At 40.4% G+C, this 17,008-nt stretch overlaps 1 protein-coding gene across 1 annotated transcript; it reads left to right on the top strand.

Annotated features, from left to right (window-relative positions):
• The first annotated feature begins 4,045 nt into the window (after positions 1–4,045).
• Positions 4,046–11,244, top strand: LSM8 (LSM8 homolog, U6 small nuclear RNA associated). The gene is made up of 4 exons (XM_049814409.1): positions 4,046–4,179; positions 5,306–5,346; positions 6,770–6,897; positions 10,167–11,244. Exons 1-4 carry the CDS (start codon positions 4,149–4,151, stop codon positions 10,255–10,257), a joined length of 291 nt encoding a protein of 96 aa, XP_049670366.1. The 5' UTR covers positions 4,046–4,148; the 3' UTR covers positions 10,258–11,244.
• Positions 11,245–17,008: the final 5,764 nt, after the last annotated feature.

The raw sequence follows: 17,008 nt of genomic DNA, 5'->3' as shown, positions 1-17,008 counted from the left end.
AGAAACAGGCAAATGGTCCCTAGCTAGCTGCAGGTTTCTGATCCTAAAACCAATGTTATATTGGCAACTATGGTCACCAGGAATAAAATTTGTCTGGCCTAATGTGTGAACCTGTGAAATGTCTGCGTCTGAGTTAGTCACCCTCAGCTCACTTCATAAGAATTGAAGAAACATGGACATCTTTACTGGGAAAAGCATCTCATCCCATAGTAGAAAACTAATTGATTTGCTCTGTAAAGAAGACCAGGGTGACATACTCAGACATAAGACACCGAATTTCTACATCTAAAGTTAGGTCTCAGGTGATCTTGACCAGCTACAGAGAACCGATGCTCAAGGCTGTTTATTCATTTCGTCTAAAATGCCACTGGATTTCTGTACTGAAAGAGACCTTGTTATAGCAACCAGAAGCCAAGATTTCCCTCTGCTGGACAAGTAATGTAATCAGTTTTAGCCGCTAGCCTAATGGATCCGTTTTCTCTGCATGTGGCACAGATTCAACAAAAGGGCAAATTACAGCCCCAGGTTGTAACTTAGTCTACCAAACCTTGCTACCAAGGGGGAGAGGCAGGCTTTTTTTTTTTTTTCCCCTTTTTCCCCCCAAAAAAGATGCGGCGATTAGTTTTCCATTTCTTATGTGGAAGTTTATTTCATAAGAGGAGAATAATAGTAGTGGTGGCTTCAAACAGGAGGCTGAACCTCAATTAGGACTGTGAGAAGGGCACAGCTGCTTGCCTTCAGGAAAAGACAGCCTAAATAAATGAAGCCAGGAATTCTCTTTACAGAGCTCCTTTATACTGTGAGTGCTAACTGCTGTCAAGCACCTAGTTTGGCAAAGCCTGGGCACGTGACTTCAGGAGCTCAGACCTAAGCCTTTCTCTTTGGGTTTTAGTCCTCCTTTATAAAACAAGAAAAAAGTCCTTCTCTGCTTTTCAGGGACACTGTTAAACAGATAGATGAGAGATTCTCAGGGGATCAAATATCGAGGTAATGTCACAGTGCAAGTATTTTAAGATTTTATCCTACATCCCTGTATCCTAATAATCTCATATTCTTGGCCTTTGAAAATGTCTATCTTTATAGGGAGAAGGAAGAGTATGAAAAGGAAAATGTCAAACCACACACACACAAAAATCTTCAGCCTCTTACATGGAATATACAATAAGGGGTAGTGGCAGTTGTTAAGCTTTTTATATTAAGAGCTTAAGAGGATGGGCATTATGTAATGCCCAGTTCCAAAAGTATTTTATGAGCTCCAACATCTCTTTTTATGTTTTTGATAAAGGCTGAGCCTGAGTCCTCAGAGACTACTTTGGCATAGTTACCTTCAGAGGTGCCAGGAAATGTCTATCCATTTTTTTCTTGCTACTTTGCCTTGAAAAACTTAATTTTGCTTTCTCTGTAGTTGTGATGGCTACAACGTGAAACAACTGGCACACTAGGAAGGGATGAAACAATAGCATTCTGCTGTCCAGAAACAGTATTCCCTGCGGGAATTAAACCATGGGCTAGACACCAAGTTCCAGTTTGCGCCTCTTGCCAATTTGTCCCTGGAGTCTTTATTGAAATAAAAGGAAGTTGGACTAGTACTGACAGGGACGATCTAAACTCGAAGTAGCTTCTATATAGTAAAATAAAGACCACAAAGTATTTTTACAGTTGAAAGGCAGACACATGGAAGTCAGAGAATGCAGAAATGAGATGTTTTAAGAAACATCAGTTTGGTTTCATATGTCTCTGCATCTTTTGCTACATGATCTGAAACTTCTTTTTATAGGATTCCATCAGTTAAGGAGAACAAAGGCTGGTACCTCATCCGTGTCGAGTTATTCAGTGTTTCTTCTACAAAACTGGGAATAGACAACTTTGAATTTTCAGTTTGTCTTAAACACCTGATTGTACCTTCCAGTTATTAAAAAAATGCATTCTCAGTATTTCAGTATATTGATTTATAAGATTTATTAAGTTTACAGGTGAAAGCCCTGGAAAATAAAAATTCTGGAAGTTAATTTCCTCCCGTTTTTTTCACAGTACTATTTGAGAGCTTTCTCCTGTGAATGCGTCTGCTCAGTGCTTCAGCAAATCTAACCTCCTGATTATACACAGATCTAATGTTATTTTAGACCATTTTATGAAGCCCATCACAATCACTATCTTCACTGGCAGATTGGAAAACTTTACAGATACTAAATTTTCTCAGTGTCATCCAAAAACTGACAAAAAGGGGAATTCCATATTCTAAGTCCCAAGCTAATTCTCTGTCTACTGAATGCCATGAACTTACAATAAATATTTTTTTTAACCCAGAATTTATGTAACATTTCACTTCACAATATGCTGGACTGGAAATGGCCCACTGTTTGTTTTTATACTTTGAAAGAATATTTCCCACACAGTGTAACATCTGGAAAGATTGGCACTCAGTTCAATGAATAGCCAATACTGTCAAAAAAGCAGGTGGAAGAAAATTTTAATGTGACTCTATGAAGACTACTTGAGCAGTGGTGCTTAAACAACAGCATTGACCTCAGGCTTTGAGAAGCTTGGTAGGTAGATAAGACTGTTACAAGAGGTCATACCTGTGCTAAGACTTTAGGTATCACCAACAGACTGCTGTATTATTAAATACTGTTATAGGGATGCATTCATGACTTCGAATACATTGCAGTGCAGAGGATGTCTCTATGTACAACATATTACAGTATGGTTCTGAAAGCCACTTGCATACTAACAGACTACATTATATCCCACAGGCAAAGAAGGCTAAAGCGCAAGGATTGTTTTTGTAGCTTAACTTGGTTCTGTTACTGAATGTCTGAACTTAATTACTCTGAGGTATTTCTTGGGTGAAGTACCAGTGTGTATGCCTACATTCCTGAAGACTGTTGGCCAGTGCCACCACTGAAACCAGCAGACTTCATACACTCCTCCATCTCAAGAGGACTCTAAGGAGACTGAGGAAACACTGTGTATCATGTAGACTGACCAGAAAGTATGGAAAGCAGTAATAATTGGGGACGCATCAGAAGAAATAATGGACCACCAGAAGAGAAAGGGAAGAATGCTAATGACAGGTGAAGTTATACAAAAATGAAAAAAAGCACGAGCCCTTCGAGACATCCTTATTTGCCATTCCCACGTTTACAGATTATGGCGGAAGAAGATCCTGTAAGCATAGAATCCCAACTTCTGCATAAGAATCACCACTTTCTGAGCACTCTGCATCTTTTTAAAAAGATGCTGTTTTGCTCGGACTGGAGCTTGACCACTGCATTTCTCTTTAAAGCAGTGGCACAGCTCTCCACTTGCAGACCGCAGCCTGGGCCCAAGCAGGTATCTTGGTGCCATGCCCATTAGAGCACAGGATCTGGGCACAACAAAAATCACCTTCCCCAAGCCTCGTCTTCCCCACACCCAGCCATCCAACATTTCCTACAGAAAGCACCTCTGCACGGGACTTCAGTAAACAGCACTGCAATGCTAGCCCTGGGCACCCATCCCACAGCCCTGCTGCGAGGCTCTCCGAGCCAGCCAGGCCTCCCTCCCACCCACCCACCTCACACCGGCAGCCCGCAGGGAACCAAGGGAGGGATAGGTGGCTCCCGTGTTAGCAAGAGAAGCGCTACAAGCCAGGCGGCGAGGCCCTGACGACTGCGCACGGAAACAGCCCCCGCACTCCCCGCCGAACGTTCCCCCCACAGCCATGGCGGCCGCACGAGCCCGCCTGACAGGACACGACGGCTCGCACTGCGCCTGCGCCTCCTGCCCCCGCCCACCCAACAGGCGTCCCTACGGATGGAACCATGTGCCGCGGAGGGGGCAATGTGACTCCCCCCTACCACACCCCCCGCGCGGCCCTTCAGCCGCCGCTACTTGGTACAGCCCACTCCCATGCCTTTGCCGCCTCCTGCCCCTCCGCGCATGCGCATCCGCGGCGCCCCCTTCTTCGCGCTGCCGCGCTTCGCCCCGCTTGAAATCTCGCGGCGCTTTCCCCGCCTCTCCCCGGGGTTGTGCGCCTGCGCGCCGGGCCGCGCCGCGCGTCAGCGCCGCGCGCCGGAGGCGGCGGCGGGAGTCTCGCGGGCGCTGCCGCCGTCTCGCGGGAGGTGGTTGCCGGCGCCGGTGTGAGGGGAAGCGCGGGAGCCGTCGCCATGACCTCTGCTTTGGAGAATTACATCAACCGTATCCTTCCGGCGGGCGGAAACGTCCCGGGGAAGGCCTAGGGGCGGCGGGGACGGGAACGGGCCTTCCCTCCCCTTCGCGCCCGCGGGCATGAGGGGAGGCCGGGTGCGGAGGGCCCAGCGGCTCGGTGCGGCGCCCGGCTGCGGGGGCTTGGTGGCTGCAGCGCGGCGCGGGGTTGGGTGCCAGGGCTGCTGCGGGCATCGGGTGCCTCCGGGCCCGGCAAGGTGTGAGCTGCGAGGAGGTGCCGAGCCCTAGACAGGCTGCTGAAGGGCCTGTGAAAAGCGTAGCGGCCCGGGGCCTCCGGCCTCCTGCACCCCGCTGCCGCGGGCGGCTGCGTTGCGTGGGTCCTTCCTGGCTGGCTATGTCGGTTTCCCTTTACGTGAGGCTGGCTTGGCAGGTGGAACGGAGGTTACAGGAGACCCAGAGAAAAGGGTCCGCTATAGGCTCCGGTGCTGCAGCCCTGATCCTTGCTTGATCTGTGATGAGGAACGAGATTCACAATGGGCCTGGCCCCTTAAAGGGCTCTTAACTTGTTTAGTTGATAGCTTTGCCTCATTTGCTCGAAAGCTGTGAGTTAGTGTTCTTGGAACCCTTTTCTTGCTAGCTTTTTGTACTCCTAATAACCTATGGGCATTTTCCGTTTTATTCACCGTCAGCTACTAACCCAAAATCATTTACGATGTGGTCATCAAACCTGACTAGTCAGACTTTCCAAGTGAGGGGATGTAGAATGCTAGACTCGGGATCCCCACTGCTAAGCTGTTTTTTAAGGACTTAGCTTGAAGTGTTTATCCAACTGTTCATGTTCTTTCAATTTTGAGGTAGAGCAGTTAGTAATGGGAAGAAAAGCGCACTCAAATCTTTAGTCTGCTTTTGATGGTATTCATGTTTGTGTATGACTCTCTGTGGTTGGGTAAAGTGAAACTTTAAAACAGATTGTCATAAAAAATACTATGCTGTCAAATGTTACTATCAACCATGCAGGTTTTTTTTTTTTAAAAAGAAATGCTGATTATCTTTTCTGGCTCTTAATAGCTCTTAAAGCTTATATTATGTATCAATGTTTCAGAAAATGCTAATTTTTCTATTTCAGATATCTCTAAATTTTTCCTAAATGAACTATCAGGTACTGTTGCAGTAATTACTTCTGATGGAAGAATGATTGTGGTACGACTTGTATTTTTTTAACATTTTATTTTCCCCCATAAAGATTTTCTATCACAGCAATAAAGAAACTGTGCTGGGTTATTATCACTCATATGTTCACATCTTTACAAACTTTTTTTTAAAGCTTTATGGCTGTTATTTTATACTGTATGATTTAAACACTTACTGGTTCTTGCCTGTCAGCTTTGTCCGTTGATAAACTTGTGTGTGCAAATGCTTTGATTTTTTTGTTAAATGGCCTTTTCTATAGGAATGTACAAGAAAACGCATTTCTTCTGTTCAGTAATGTGGTTTCCATCTAAAATGTCCTCTTTGTTCAGGTAGCTCTTCAACTTTCATGCTAAAACCATTTCTTCCTTATGGTTATAGAGAAACATCAGCTGACTATTGCGCTGAAAAATTGTGGGATTCTGTTTAAGCCTAAAAAGCTGAGTATTGGCAAACTACTATATATTAGACTGTATGATGTTTTAGTTTTATTACTTCTGCATTATCTTTTTTTCTTGTATCCTCCCTCCCCCCCCAAACTTTTATTTGTTTGTGTTTTGAGTTTAACTTAATAGTATGATCATTGCATGAGGATTATATCTTTCTGTCTGTACTTAGTTTTGTGCGGCCTCTGGAAAGAGAAAACAGTACTTTTAGCAGAAAAATCCTAGCTTCACCAAATCTTCTGTCTGGTTGGAGTCAGTCTGGTAAACTTTGTGGTGTGATAAAAGATACTTTCTACCAAAAAGATTTGAATGAAATTGGTATATATGACTCATTGATACATGGTTAGATGATATAAATGGATATTACTACTGTTTGAATGATGGTATTTTACATGAGTTTAAATTTCCTAATCAATTACTGATGATAAATTACATAAATCATTTATGTTTTCATTTTTCCAAATGTGTATTGAAGTGGCACAGAAATTGTTCTTGGGGGGGGTGGGGGTTGAGTAATTTTGTGGAACCAGGCTAATTTCCTTCAAAGAGATACCATTTAAAACTGCATGTTAAGAGCGGCTTCAATATTGTTGACCACAAGAATCCAGTTTTTCTGTTCTTTGGTTTAATTAACTATTTATTTGATTTCTGGAAATACAAGGAAGACTAAAATAGTGTAGAAATAGTAAAATTAGTTGTCGGGAGGGCCATCATTGGTAAAAGGGAAACTTACTACTTTTACTGCTAAAGGTTACTGTAGCTTTTAGCATGAACACTCGGTAGTAAATATAGATACTTCTTCTCTAAATTGAGTATTGCTTTTAAAGTTTCATTCTCCAGCTGTTTGAGTTTAAGCCTAACAATAAAACCTAAATGGAGCATCTGTTCTCTAGTACCTTAGTATTGCCACCTTGTTTAAGATACCCTTGAGAGCAAGGATGATAAATTTAAAAGGTAATTGGAGTGCTTTATTTTTGTGTGTTTTTCAGGGAACCCTCAAAGGTTTTGATCAGACAATTAATTTGATTTTGGATGAAAGCCATGAACGAGTGTTCAGTTCTTCACAAGGTGTTGAGCAAGTAGTGCTGGGATTATACATTGTAAGAGGTGATAACGTGTAAGTATAGCATATTCTTGGTCAATGTGTGCGTGTATACCTAGATAATATATCTGTATATGTCCTGATAGCCCCTGACATCTTGCATCTTTGTATTTGTGGGTAGCACTGATAGTACTGTCAAAGTGGAGGCACATTAAATAGCAAATATCTGTGCTTCTCTTACAGAAGTGATTGCATTGTAATGTTAAGATATTGTTAGTCTAGATTTACAGTGTTGTAAACTAACCAGCTCATGTACGGATAACAATCTAGGAGAGGTCAGTATATAACTCAACATTTTCCTTTCTTGAGTCTAGGCGTTGTGTAGATGTTCTTTATTCCAGCTTGTGAAAGGCAGGATCCGTTGATGGAGGAACAGAGAAGAATGAACAAAAGATGAGATAGAACTTGTACAAAAAGTCAGCAATCTATTATACAAAGTTGACTTTTAACAGTTTTTTTTAGGTCAGGTGTTCACAGCGAACACTTTATAATCTGGAAAATGCATGAAGGTTCTGGCTTGACAGTGTAAAAACTGTCGAAGCCCATGTAGTGACAGGTCAAACCCATGAGTTGATACTTGCTGTGAAATGCCCTGACAAAATGAGAGTAAAAGCTCATTAAATGCAGAGAAGAGTAGCTGATGTAACCCTCCCATCTGTTTGGTACAAGAGAATTGGAAGGAAGGCCTGGTAAGTGGGCCTGCTAGGAAGACGACTTCTGCAGCAGCATTCTGAAACTGTTGGCAAAAAATGAGATTTTTTTAACACAACCAGAAAAAGAGCATGTTGCAGGGACCAATGTGTGAACCTGGATAAGAATTTGCATCTTCTAATTCTAATGAATATTGCTGTACAAAGAAATGTCAAGACCTAGATTTATATCTAGGTGTGTTTATCTAATGTCATCAAGAAAGCGGATCATTTTGGAAGGCTTTCATCGCTTTTGACTTAAGCTTTTAAGCAAAAATAAAGATATTGACAAATGTACAAAGATAAGGCTAAGTATCCTACTGTACCAGTAACTTTTCATTCAAATAGTACAAATGTGTATTAAAAGCCAAATAATTGTTTACTCTTTCACTTTTTCACTGTACCAGCCTGCCACATTACTCAAATGTACTCAAAGTATACTCAAAACATTATTTTATAGAAACTACTCTTATTTTCTTGTAACTGTAACAAACTCAGAAACATATTGATTAGAAGACATAATCCTGCATTCATGCAACTCATCATACAGAAATTCAGCATCATTGTAGGAAGAAATAAAAACAAACAACAGCTAAGTAACAGTAACTTCAAAATAAGGGACTCTCAGAAAGTAGAGAAGCTATTGAAAAATAAAATAAAAGAAATAGTCATGGGATAAAGTGCTTCCAGGCATTTCAGTGTGCATTACTAGAAGCTTGCAGTGCATATGCAGCACCAATCAGAAAAACTCAGTATGGTTCAACAGCAATTAAAGGTTGTTAGAAGGAAAAAGACAAATTCTGTTTTAGAAGCATGTGATGAATCAGGAAAACAACAAAAAAATAGTAATACTAGAAAGTTATGTGTAAAACTCTAACGAAAACTGTGAAGAAAAGCTGCTTAAAAACTGCAAACCGCTTAAATATGTGTGTATTTTGCTGCATGAGAAGCAGAAAGCCTATGAAAGAGACATCAGGAGTGGCAGGTATTGTTTGTTCCTTTTACAACTAGGAGAATGAAATCTCTGATGAAATAAGCTGTATTTCTTGATGTGAACCAAAGAAAAAATTATGCTTTGTCATCATAGACAGTTTTTAATCTAAGGAAATGTTTTAAATTGAAATGTCACTTTGGAAAAAGCTAATAAACAGAATAGTAATGAGCATCCAGGATCAAGTTATTTTCATGCAAGAATTCTGGAGGGACCCAAATCTGAAATGAGGTTCCATGCTGGTCAGTGCTTTGAATATTAAATTGGCATCAGCAGTTTACATTTTTGTTGTCTAAGCTCCCAACATAGTGAAGATCTAGGCAGTGATGGAACTAAGAAAGCTCCTCAGCTGACCAGATTTCTGTTTCAAGGCAAGTTAAATTCCTCTTTAGTTTCCACTGACTGTCATGGGAACCTAGACACCTGTATTGGGATGTGTTATTCTTAAGCTCAGTCTCACCCTGGTCTCTGGCTATTTTTTTTTTTTTTTAAATACAGTTTCACTGGGAAGAAAGAATATTGGGGATTATTAGGAGGAAAACTAAAACAGGAGGTATTGTCATGTCATTGCTAAAACACCTGGTATGCCACTGTCTTTAGAGGGGTGCAGTATGAAAATGTATGAAGAGCGCAAGTGAGAATAACTAGAGGTATGAAATGTCTTCCGTCAAGGAAAGGCTGAATAGGCAAGTTCTTCAGTTTGGAAAAAGCACAGCTATAGTGGTTATTGGTTGCTGTGAAATCTGGAGTAGTAGAAGGAGATGGGAAGATAATTGCTTCATTTAAATTCCTCTAGTTTTTTTCTGCTATTGAAAATGGAAGATAATCCAACAACAAGTTATGTATAAAGGTATTGCACTGCACACTGTAAAACTTAATTGTGGAACTTGCTGCTGTGGGATGTAGCAAACGCCAAAAATAGAAGTTTATTCAGAAAGCTGTTGGGTGGATTAATATAACATAGTTTGGCTGTTAATTCATTTTGTGGATCAGCCACTAGCTCATAAGTCTCTGAAGTGGTGAATAGAAGGGTATGCAGAAGGATTAGCCTCTGTTCTTATGTTCCCTCTGCATTAGTTCCCATCCTGAGCTAGTATGACTTCTATTACCTTAACCTTCTTTTCTCCTTTAAAGCAGTTTTACTGAGTCTACTAGTGTTTTAGTCAAGGTAAGTCTTAACATAGCATAGCTGAAATACCATATATTCTCCCTTGGATAAATTAATAACATTTTACTAGTCTGTGTTGAAGGAAATTGTCTTGCTTATCTGATGCTGTATGCACTTAATTGCTACAGTTAGACATTACTCTTGATAAGCTATTCTCTTTCTAAAAGGTTTCCAGTTCTTGTTTCAGAGGCTAACCTAGTGCCTAAAACAGACCAATAGTATTTGGTTCTTACAACCTATATCTTTAAAAACAAACAAACAAAAAACCCCAAAACTTCCTTTAGACTCTACTTATAGCCATCAAAATTTGAAGTTCAAAGGATAAAGCTCTACAATTAAAAAAAATAAAAAAAGTCTTCATTAGCAAGTTAATTTTGTGGCTTTCCAGATTTGCACCAGGGGATTTCAACAAATGATAACCTGTTTTTTATTGCAGTGCTGTCATTGGTGAAATTGATGAAGAGACAGATTCAGCTCTTGACTTGGGGAATATTCGAGCAGAACCTTTAAACTCAGTTGTGCATTGAAAAAATGAAAATGCACAGGGACTTTGTAAATCTTTGGTTGTACAGACCTATTTAACAACGTGGATAATTTTTACAAATTGTGTTTAATTTGTTTAGTCACCAGTTTTTTATTATGAATATGTTGTAGTTTTTGCATGTAAATTAAAGTTTCTACATTTTACTAAAGACGCTTTCATTGAATTTCCTTTGGAGTTTCATGCTGCATAATTTCACTGTAAAATACATACTGGGAAATACAAGTAATATTAGTGATAGTCCTGATATTGTATATATGTACCTTGTTCTTAAAATAAGATCTCATTCCTAAAGGTAAACCAAGGCTCTTCGTGTTAACACAAGATTATTTGGAGGTAGATTGTGTAACAGTCAGTTTTAACCATCTCTAAATGTAGTTCTGGCTGTAAGTGGAGAACTGTTTTTTGTGAATTTTTGTTTTGTAGGATAGAAAGCAAGAATGTTAAAAGCTTTCACAGTCAATGACTTGTGCATGTAATAGGTTTTTTTGTTGTTTATCAAACATTGTTCTCTAGTTCACAAGACTATACTGGAGGTGCAGGAGTTCTTAGTGCCTTGCAGACAAATTCAATTGGAGAAAGAAAGACTTTTGAGCAGGAACACAGAACCTAAACCAAATATGCACATTTATTTGAAGCCCATTAAATTCCAGACCAACTCATTCTCTAGCTTCTCTTCTCAGCAGCTATCATGTTGCTCAAAATCTATAGAAGGAGAATTGCATTTGCTAATGTGTGACCATTGTCTTGCTAGAGTGTAGTTTAGAAGACAGTAGTACTTTAGACAGAGAGATTATTTCTTTTGAATGAAATTTGCCTTAATGTTGAATATAAGGACCATGTGTAACCATAATAGACTTATACATCAGCAACAGCCAAGTTAAGTGGGACAAGCTCTGTGCTGCGTAGTGTGTTTTAGGCTACGCCCTATTCACTACCCAGCAGAAATACTGGTACAGTGGCAGTGAGAGGAAGTTAGACAAAGCTGTTTTTCTTGTCCTCTAGTGTGCCAACAGGTCCAATGTTTTTTCCCCATATATGACTGTGCTGTCAAAGTTATTTTAATGTGCATTTTTTATATTGATTTTAGTATTAAGTGGGATTTGGTACTTTTCATTGCAAATTCACTGTTTGGAAACCAAATACATTGAACTGAAGATACTTGTTCTCCGTGAAATCTGGCACTCAATTCTTGTAGCTTCTAGCTTGCTTTCTGACATTGCTCTTGGTGGAGTATGTGAAGCGCAGCAAACCGTTTTTGCCTTTATCCATCTTGTGACCTAGTAATGTCTTGTAGTTTTCTGTCCATATTTCTGCAGGGAATTGCTGAGCAGGCATCGAATAAAGCAAATCAGGGTTTTTTGGTGATTACTGAAAGTCAGGAAAGTCTGGCTATAATTCATTATATCAAAAGAATTGATCAGTTTCATTAAACAGTCAACAAAATCGTGTATAATGAAAAGCCCTTTTGCTACTGAAACACTGATATCAGCACAAGAGAAAAAGTACAGAAAGTTAATTGCATTGATAAAGCAGATTATGTAAATTAGCTACTCTAGGGCTCAGCAGAAAAAAATGCAGAGGCAAAAAGCAGAATCAGGATGAGCTGGTTTTAAGTGCACTACTTAGCCTTGGATGTGTTAGGAGAGTTATAATTGAAATACATAGGTTGAATTCTTGTAGAAGCACTGGAATAATTAAGAAAATCTGTTGCTTTATAACTGAGGAATTATGTTTGAAGCTGAGTTATGGAATGTTAATGCATATGGAGACCATCTGCTTCAAGCACATCATTTGCAGTGCAATTCCTTGGTCCTGTGTTTGGTTGAGGACTTAAAATATGATGAGCTGCTGATGTTAGTTGAAACTATTTTCTCTGTCCTTGAAGTGATGATTGCACATGCAAAGCTATAGAACCAAGTTGGTGAAGCTGATCAGTAAAATCTAGGGACTGACCAGACGAGAATTCAGAGTAGTTCAGGAATTGCTGAAGCAGGAAAAACGTGGTCTGGAAAATAATAGTTTCATGCAGTTAGGGGTTTAAAACAGATTGCGAACCCTGTTGTCTTCCCTTCAGGTGAGTGACCTGAGCTCCTGCACTACTTCTGGATGTGTGAAATTGTGCATGCAGGGTGGGGAGGGGTTACAGCTTAAAGAAGTTAAGATGTGTCTCCACTCACAGGCTGACCTAAACTTAGGGCATTCTCCAAGGGATTGAGAAAGATAAGTTTAAACTCCCTTTCAGAAAAGGATCCTAACAAAAACTGGCTGCACCAAGCCTGAATGGGTTGTCAGATTGATTCTTCTGCAATGAGGTAGGCAAAGGATGGCTGGCTCACAGGTCTGATTGGGATTGTGGGCAGTAAGTCAGCCCTGCCAAGATGGAGCCTACTTGGAAGCAAAGTTCTAAGACCTTAAAACTGGCAGCTGTGGAGTTTGCTTAACCTTCAGGCTTAAGACAGCAGCAATGTAAAGCTTTTCAGACTTGGGATTTTTGGCTTAGGCTCAAATTTTGTTTCAGTTTCTGCACCAAATTTTGCTTCAATTTGATGCTGTTGGTTTTGGTCTGGTTTTGACCAAATCCTCTTCTGGATGTACTGGTGAAGGGATCAAAGCCAGGAGACCCAGTCAGAAGGGGTTTCTTGAAATTGAATCTAGGGCCTGATATGCTTTTAAAAATTATAAGATGAAATTACAGCCTTGTGAACTTATAGGAACTCTAATCTATAGTGGATAACTAGGTTCCCATAAGTATATGGTGGAGAGAAAGCACTCAGGAAAAGAGTATTTCATGCAGAAAGTTGAATTATAACCAGTCTGAAACAGTATTTTTATTGAATCAAACCTGTAGTGCAGTCCAGCTGAAAAACAGATCACCAATGGAAAGCTAATTTTTTATATCAATTTCATAAAATGAAGAAAAGCAGCAAAAATAAATGGGATTGAAACCAGAAAGTGGACATGGAGTGATGGCCTTGTATTAGTGGTTCTAAAAAAGAAAGCTAGAGAATGTTGGTCCCCAGAGGGGGAAGAGTCTAGGATGGAAGCTCAGCAAGTGTGAAGGTTGTGTATGTATCTTGACTCCAGGTGAATCCACACTGCAGCTAGTGTAACAAAAGTGTTGAAAGTAGTAAAGAGGTAAAATATAAAGGAAATTAAGTGGAGTTGAATTTTTGAGAGGAAAAGTTACCTCCCCAGATGCTGAGGAGGTATGAAAGAGGACTGGAATGGAAAAAAGAGCACCACAGATCATTGTGTGCTGAGCAGGGGTATGCCATTTGGTATGTGCCAGCTGGCTGGGGTGAAGGTTCTCCTTGCTGTTTCCCACAGACTGTAGAGAGGTACCAAAGCAAATGTCTCCTAGGAGATGAGGAGTAGTACTGTCTGCAAAAAGCCTTTTCTTTATTTTTGCTGGAGGGAAAAGTACTCTCAACAAAAAAAGAGTAACTCCCTTCTCGGATTTGAAGGCACCCCCAGTGAGTTCTGACTGCTGTGGCCATATGACTGTCAGTGTGTTCCTTGGGGTATGTGAAGAGCTGTGCTGAGGTAGGAAAAAGGGGTCTACTGTAGTCCAGTGATCTTGGAAACTGTCTTTTCCTGCAAAGAGCCTAGTTTAAAGTCCAATAAATAACAGGTGATGTTCAGTAAAATCCAATGAGTCCTTGCAGAGTAATAAACCAATGTTACAAAAATGAGCAGGGCAAAGAAAAGTGATGTTAAGGACAAAAGGAAGTAACACTGAATTGGAGGTAATCATCTTATTCCATTAAGTTTCCTGCATTGCCCTAGGTAGGTCACTTCCTCCTTTTGTTCGTTTAATAGAGATCTTGGAATGAAAGGACAAGTCTTGACTACTACTGGAAAAATGAAATGACTGAGCTGGCTTATAGAGAGATTAATTAAATTCATTTGGTGTGCATGAAGCAACGGAGAAGCCGTCTTCTGTGGTCCAAGGGCAACTTGCCTAACTGCAGTCTACATGAAGTGCCTCCATGTCCACTTCACATACTTGCAATCAATGCTCTTCAAATATTACATGTCCTACAGGCAGGTTACTGGATTGAAAGAACATGGATTCTGTTTTGAGGACTTACTCTGACAGTGGAGAATTGCTGTATGAGACAACCTTTGCTATCAACTATAGCCTGTTATACTTAGTCCCTGGAGTTAGTGTTTATTCTTCAATCCATTTTAGAAGGAAAGCAGCTGAGAGACATACTAAACACACTGTGCTAGAGCTGAAGATAAAGTATGGATGGTTTGTATGATAGATCTACCTCATGGCCATTGCTGTACTACTTTCATAGCAAATGAACCAGATATGTATGCTTGAGTAGGTGCTTTGTACCCATGTCAACATAATTCTACCTCTTAGCTTCTGCTGCATGAAGCTGCACTTGCTAAGAATTCTGTTCTGCAAATTCATACAGAAATGATCCTAAATGCCAGTTGTGTTCTCCGTGCATTGGTAAGAAGGGATTTAATTTGTTCCACAGTTAATGTGACAAATACCAAGCCATGAGCTGTTGTTCCTTTAGGAATTAAATGACAACGACCATGAAGGCACTTCTCAAGAAGGTAGAAGCCTCAGTTGAAGAGAGTTCACAGCTACGAATGTGAGTCATGGCAGTGAAACATCAAGGTGGTTTGTGCTTGCTAGTTATATTTGGTCTATGATACATTTTGGCACCTGTGTATGCAACTCTACTGAGTTTTACTAATTGTGTTCTTATTTCTGCTTTCTAGTTGGGGAAACTGCAGCTTATTGATTAGAATCATGAAAATAAGTGGATTTTTTTAAGTGGAAGAGAGTTCTTTGGTCACAGTAAAGATCCAGAAAAAAACTATGTCATATCAGTTAGTCTTAGCTTCCCTGTTGCTTAAACAATAAGGCATACTTCAAGTATCAGGTATTCATAGACAAAACCCCACAAAACCCAGATGTGCCAGAAGGTGAGATCTGTACAGACCAAGCCTTGAGGTGAGGGAGGGAAGGCTTGTACCAGGCTAAAAACATGACAGAAGATAGTGGAGGCAGGCATTTGTCCTGGAAATCCTGTTCCGCATTGCCTCTTCCAGTGTGCTATATTCTGTCTTTGGGGCCCTTTTCAGGGGCCTTTTGGTTTTTTACAGTAATTTTTACAGTAATGGCAGAAATGCTGACATTTCTACCATTAGTATAATTTTCCATGAAGAAAATAAAAGCTCCACTGACAAAAGTGGAAATCAAAGCTGCAAACACAATAGCATTCAGGCTTTTGCCAAGAACTACTTCCTAGCACTACAAGCCTGACCTTATCTAGGCGGTAATATCTTCCTTCCTGGAGCCTTGCAGCATGTTCCAGGAACTGGAACTTGCGTTGAACAAGATGCTGTTGCCGTTCAGCCTTACATCAGTAACGGTGCCACTGAACGCCAAGAAATTTCACTCAATGCTGAACTTCTTGCCTGCCATTTGCGCTTTTAGATAAAAGGGGCCCGTTGCTTGAGGGAGCACAAAGGCATGTGCATGTACTGGTTTTGGCCACTAAAACATCTTTAATGGTTGTCCTGCCATCTTTTTGTTTTATAGGCTGGATTTATCTTACCTTTAATTTAGTGTCAGTTTTTCCATCAGTGATGATTACAATGCTCTGCATAGAAACTGGAGTGGAAATTAGACAGGTGGAGAAATCAAAGCAGCTGGATGTGAAGGAGTGAAATCTGTAATAAATAGAAGCAGGATAGAAACCAGTTGAACATGGACAAAGTTAGGTTTTACAGCAGTGCTCATAGTAGCGAAGTTCTCTTTAACACATACAGTTATTGTGCATGTCATTCATATTATGAGAAATTGTGAGACAACATTCTCTACTCAGAAATATTTTAAGGCACTAGAATTTCACATGGAAGCTTTGTCTCCGAAAATGTTATTCTTTAATTATGGTTCTTTAGATTTTTGTGCTTAAAACTTTGGGAATTCTCACTTGTATAATTTCAGACTTCAACTCTGCTTATGATGCAGATGAAACCTGTGTGCAGATGAACGCTGGGATGTTTCTGCAAACTGGCCAGAGTTGCTGGTGGTGTATGGCAAGGATCTGCAGTATTTGCACTGATGGAACATGCAGGTGATGTAGTGCCCTCAGATACAGGGGACAGATTGTCAAAATTGTATTCGAAGCAACGCGCATGCAAAAGACCAGGAAAACATGCAGCAATAAAAACCCTAGCGATTTATAACCGTTTCAAACTCGGTTTATAGCATTTCCAATGAATAAAACCAGTTCTTGCCAACTGCCACCTAAATACTGCTTCATCTATACCTTTTCCTGTATACAGACTGGATGTACAGGAGTTCTTTTTTGCAGTGAGTTGCAGTGCTGAACAGAAGCCAAGGCAGGAAGTGATTATGGCTAAGGAGCTGATGCTGATTGAAAACGTGTGATGCTGCAGAGGAAGTATCACACAATAGAACCTCAGTTAGTTTGGAAATAGATTTCAAAACCAGGGCACATTAAGATGTAAACAGTCAATAGGACTGGGGCCCGCCTTTCTCCTAACAATCAGATCATTAGCAGTAGGAGTGTGCAGAATGATTTCCATGATTAAACTGCAGGCGCAAAATGCGTGAAAGTGCATGCTCATCAATGCCAAACGGAAACAGCCTTCTTGCTTTTTGCTGTGTTTTTCTACTGCTTGTCCTGACTCATCCTGAGTACAAGAGTCAGGTGTAAGTGCAGCTTAAATCTAGGAAG

This window comes from Accipiter gentilis, chromosome 11 (assembly GCF_929443795.1).
Source record: "Accipiter gentilis chromosome 11, bAccGen1.1, whole genome shotgun sequence".
NCBI classification, from domain to species: Eukaryota; Metazoa; Chordata; class Aves; order Accipitriformes; family Accipitridae; genus Astur; species Astur gentilis.
This window is presented reverse-complemented; position numbering and strand designations above follow the sequence as displayed.

Excerpts from the sequence above, each read along its gene's own strand:
- LSM8 (XM_049814409.1), top strand. The coding sequence starts at position 4,149 with ATGACCTCTGCTTTGGAGAATTACATCAACC. Across the intron at positions 4,180-5,305 it reads TTTGGAGAATTACATCAACC|GTACTGTTGCAGTAATTACT; the intron begins GTATCCTTCCGG and ends ATGAACTATCAG. Across the intron at positions 5,347-6,769 it reads CTGATGGAAGAATGATTGTG|GGAACCCTCAAAGGTTTTGA; the intron begins GTACGACTTGTA and ends TGTGTTTTTCAG.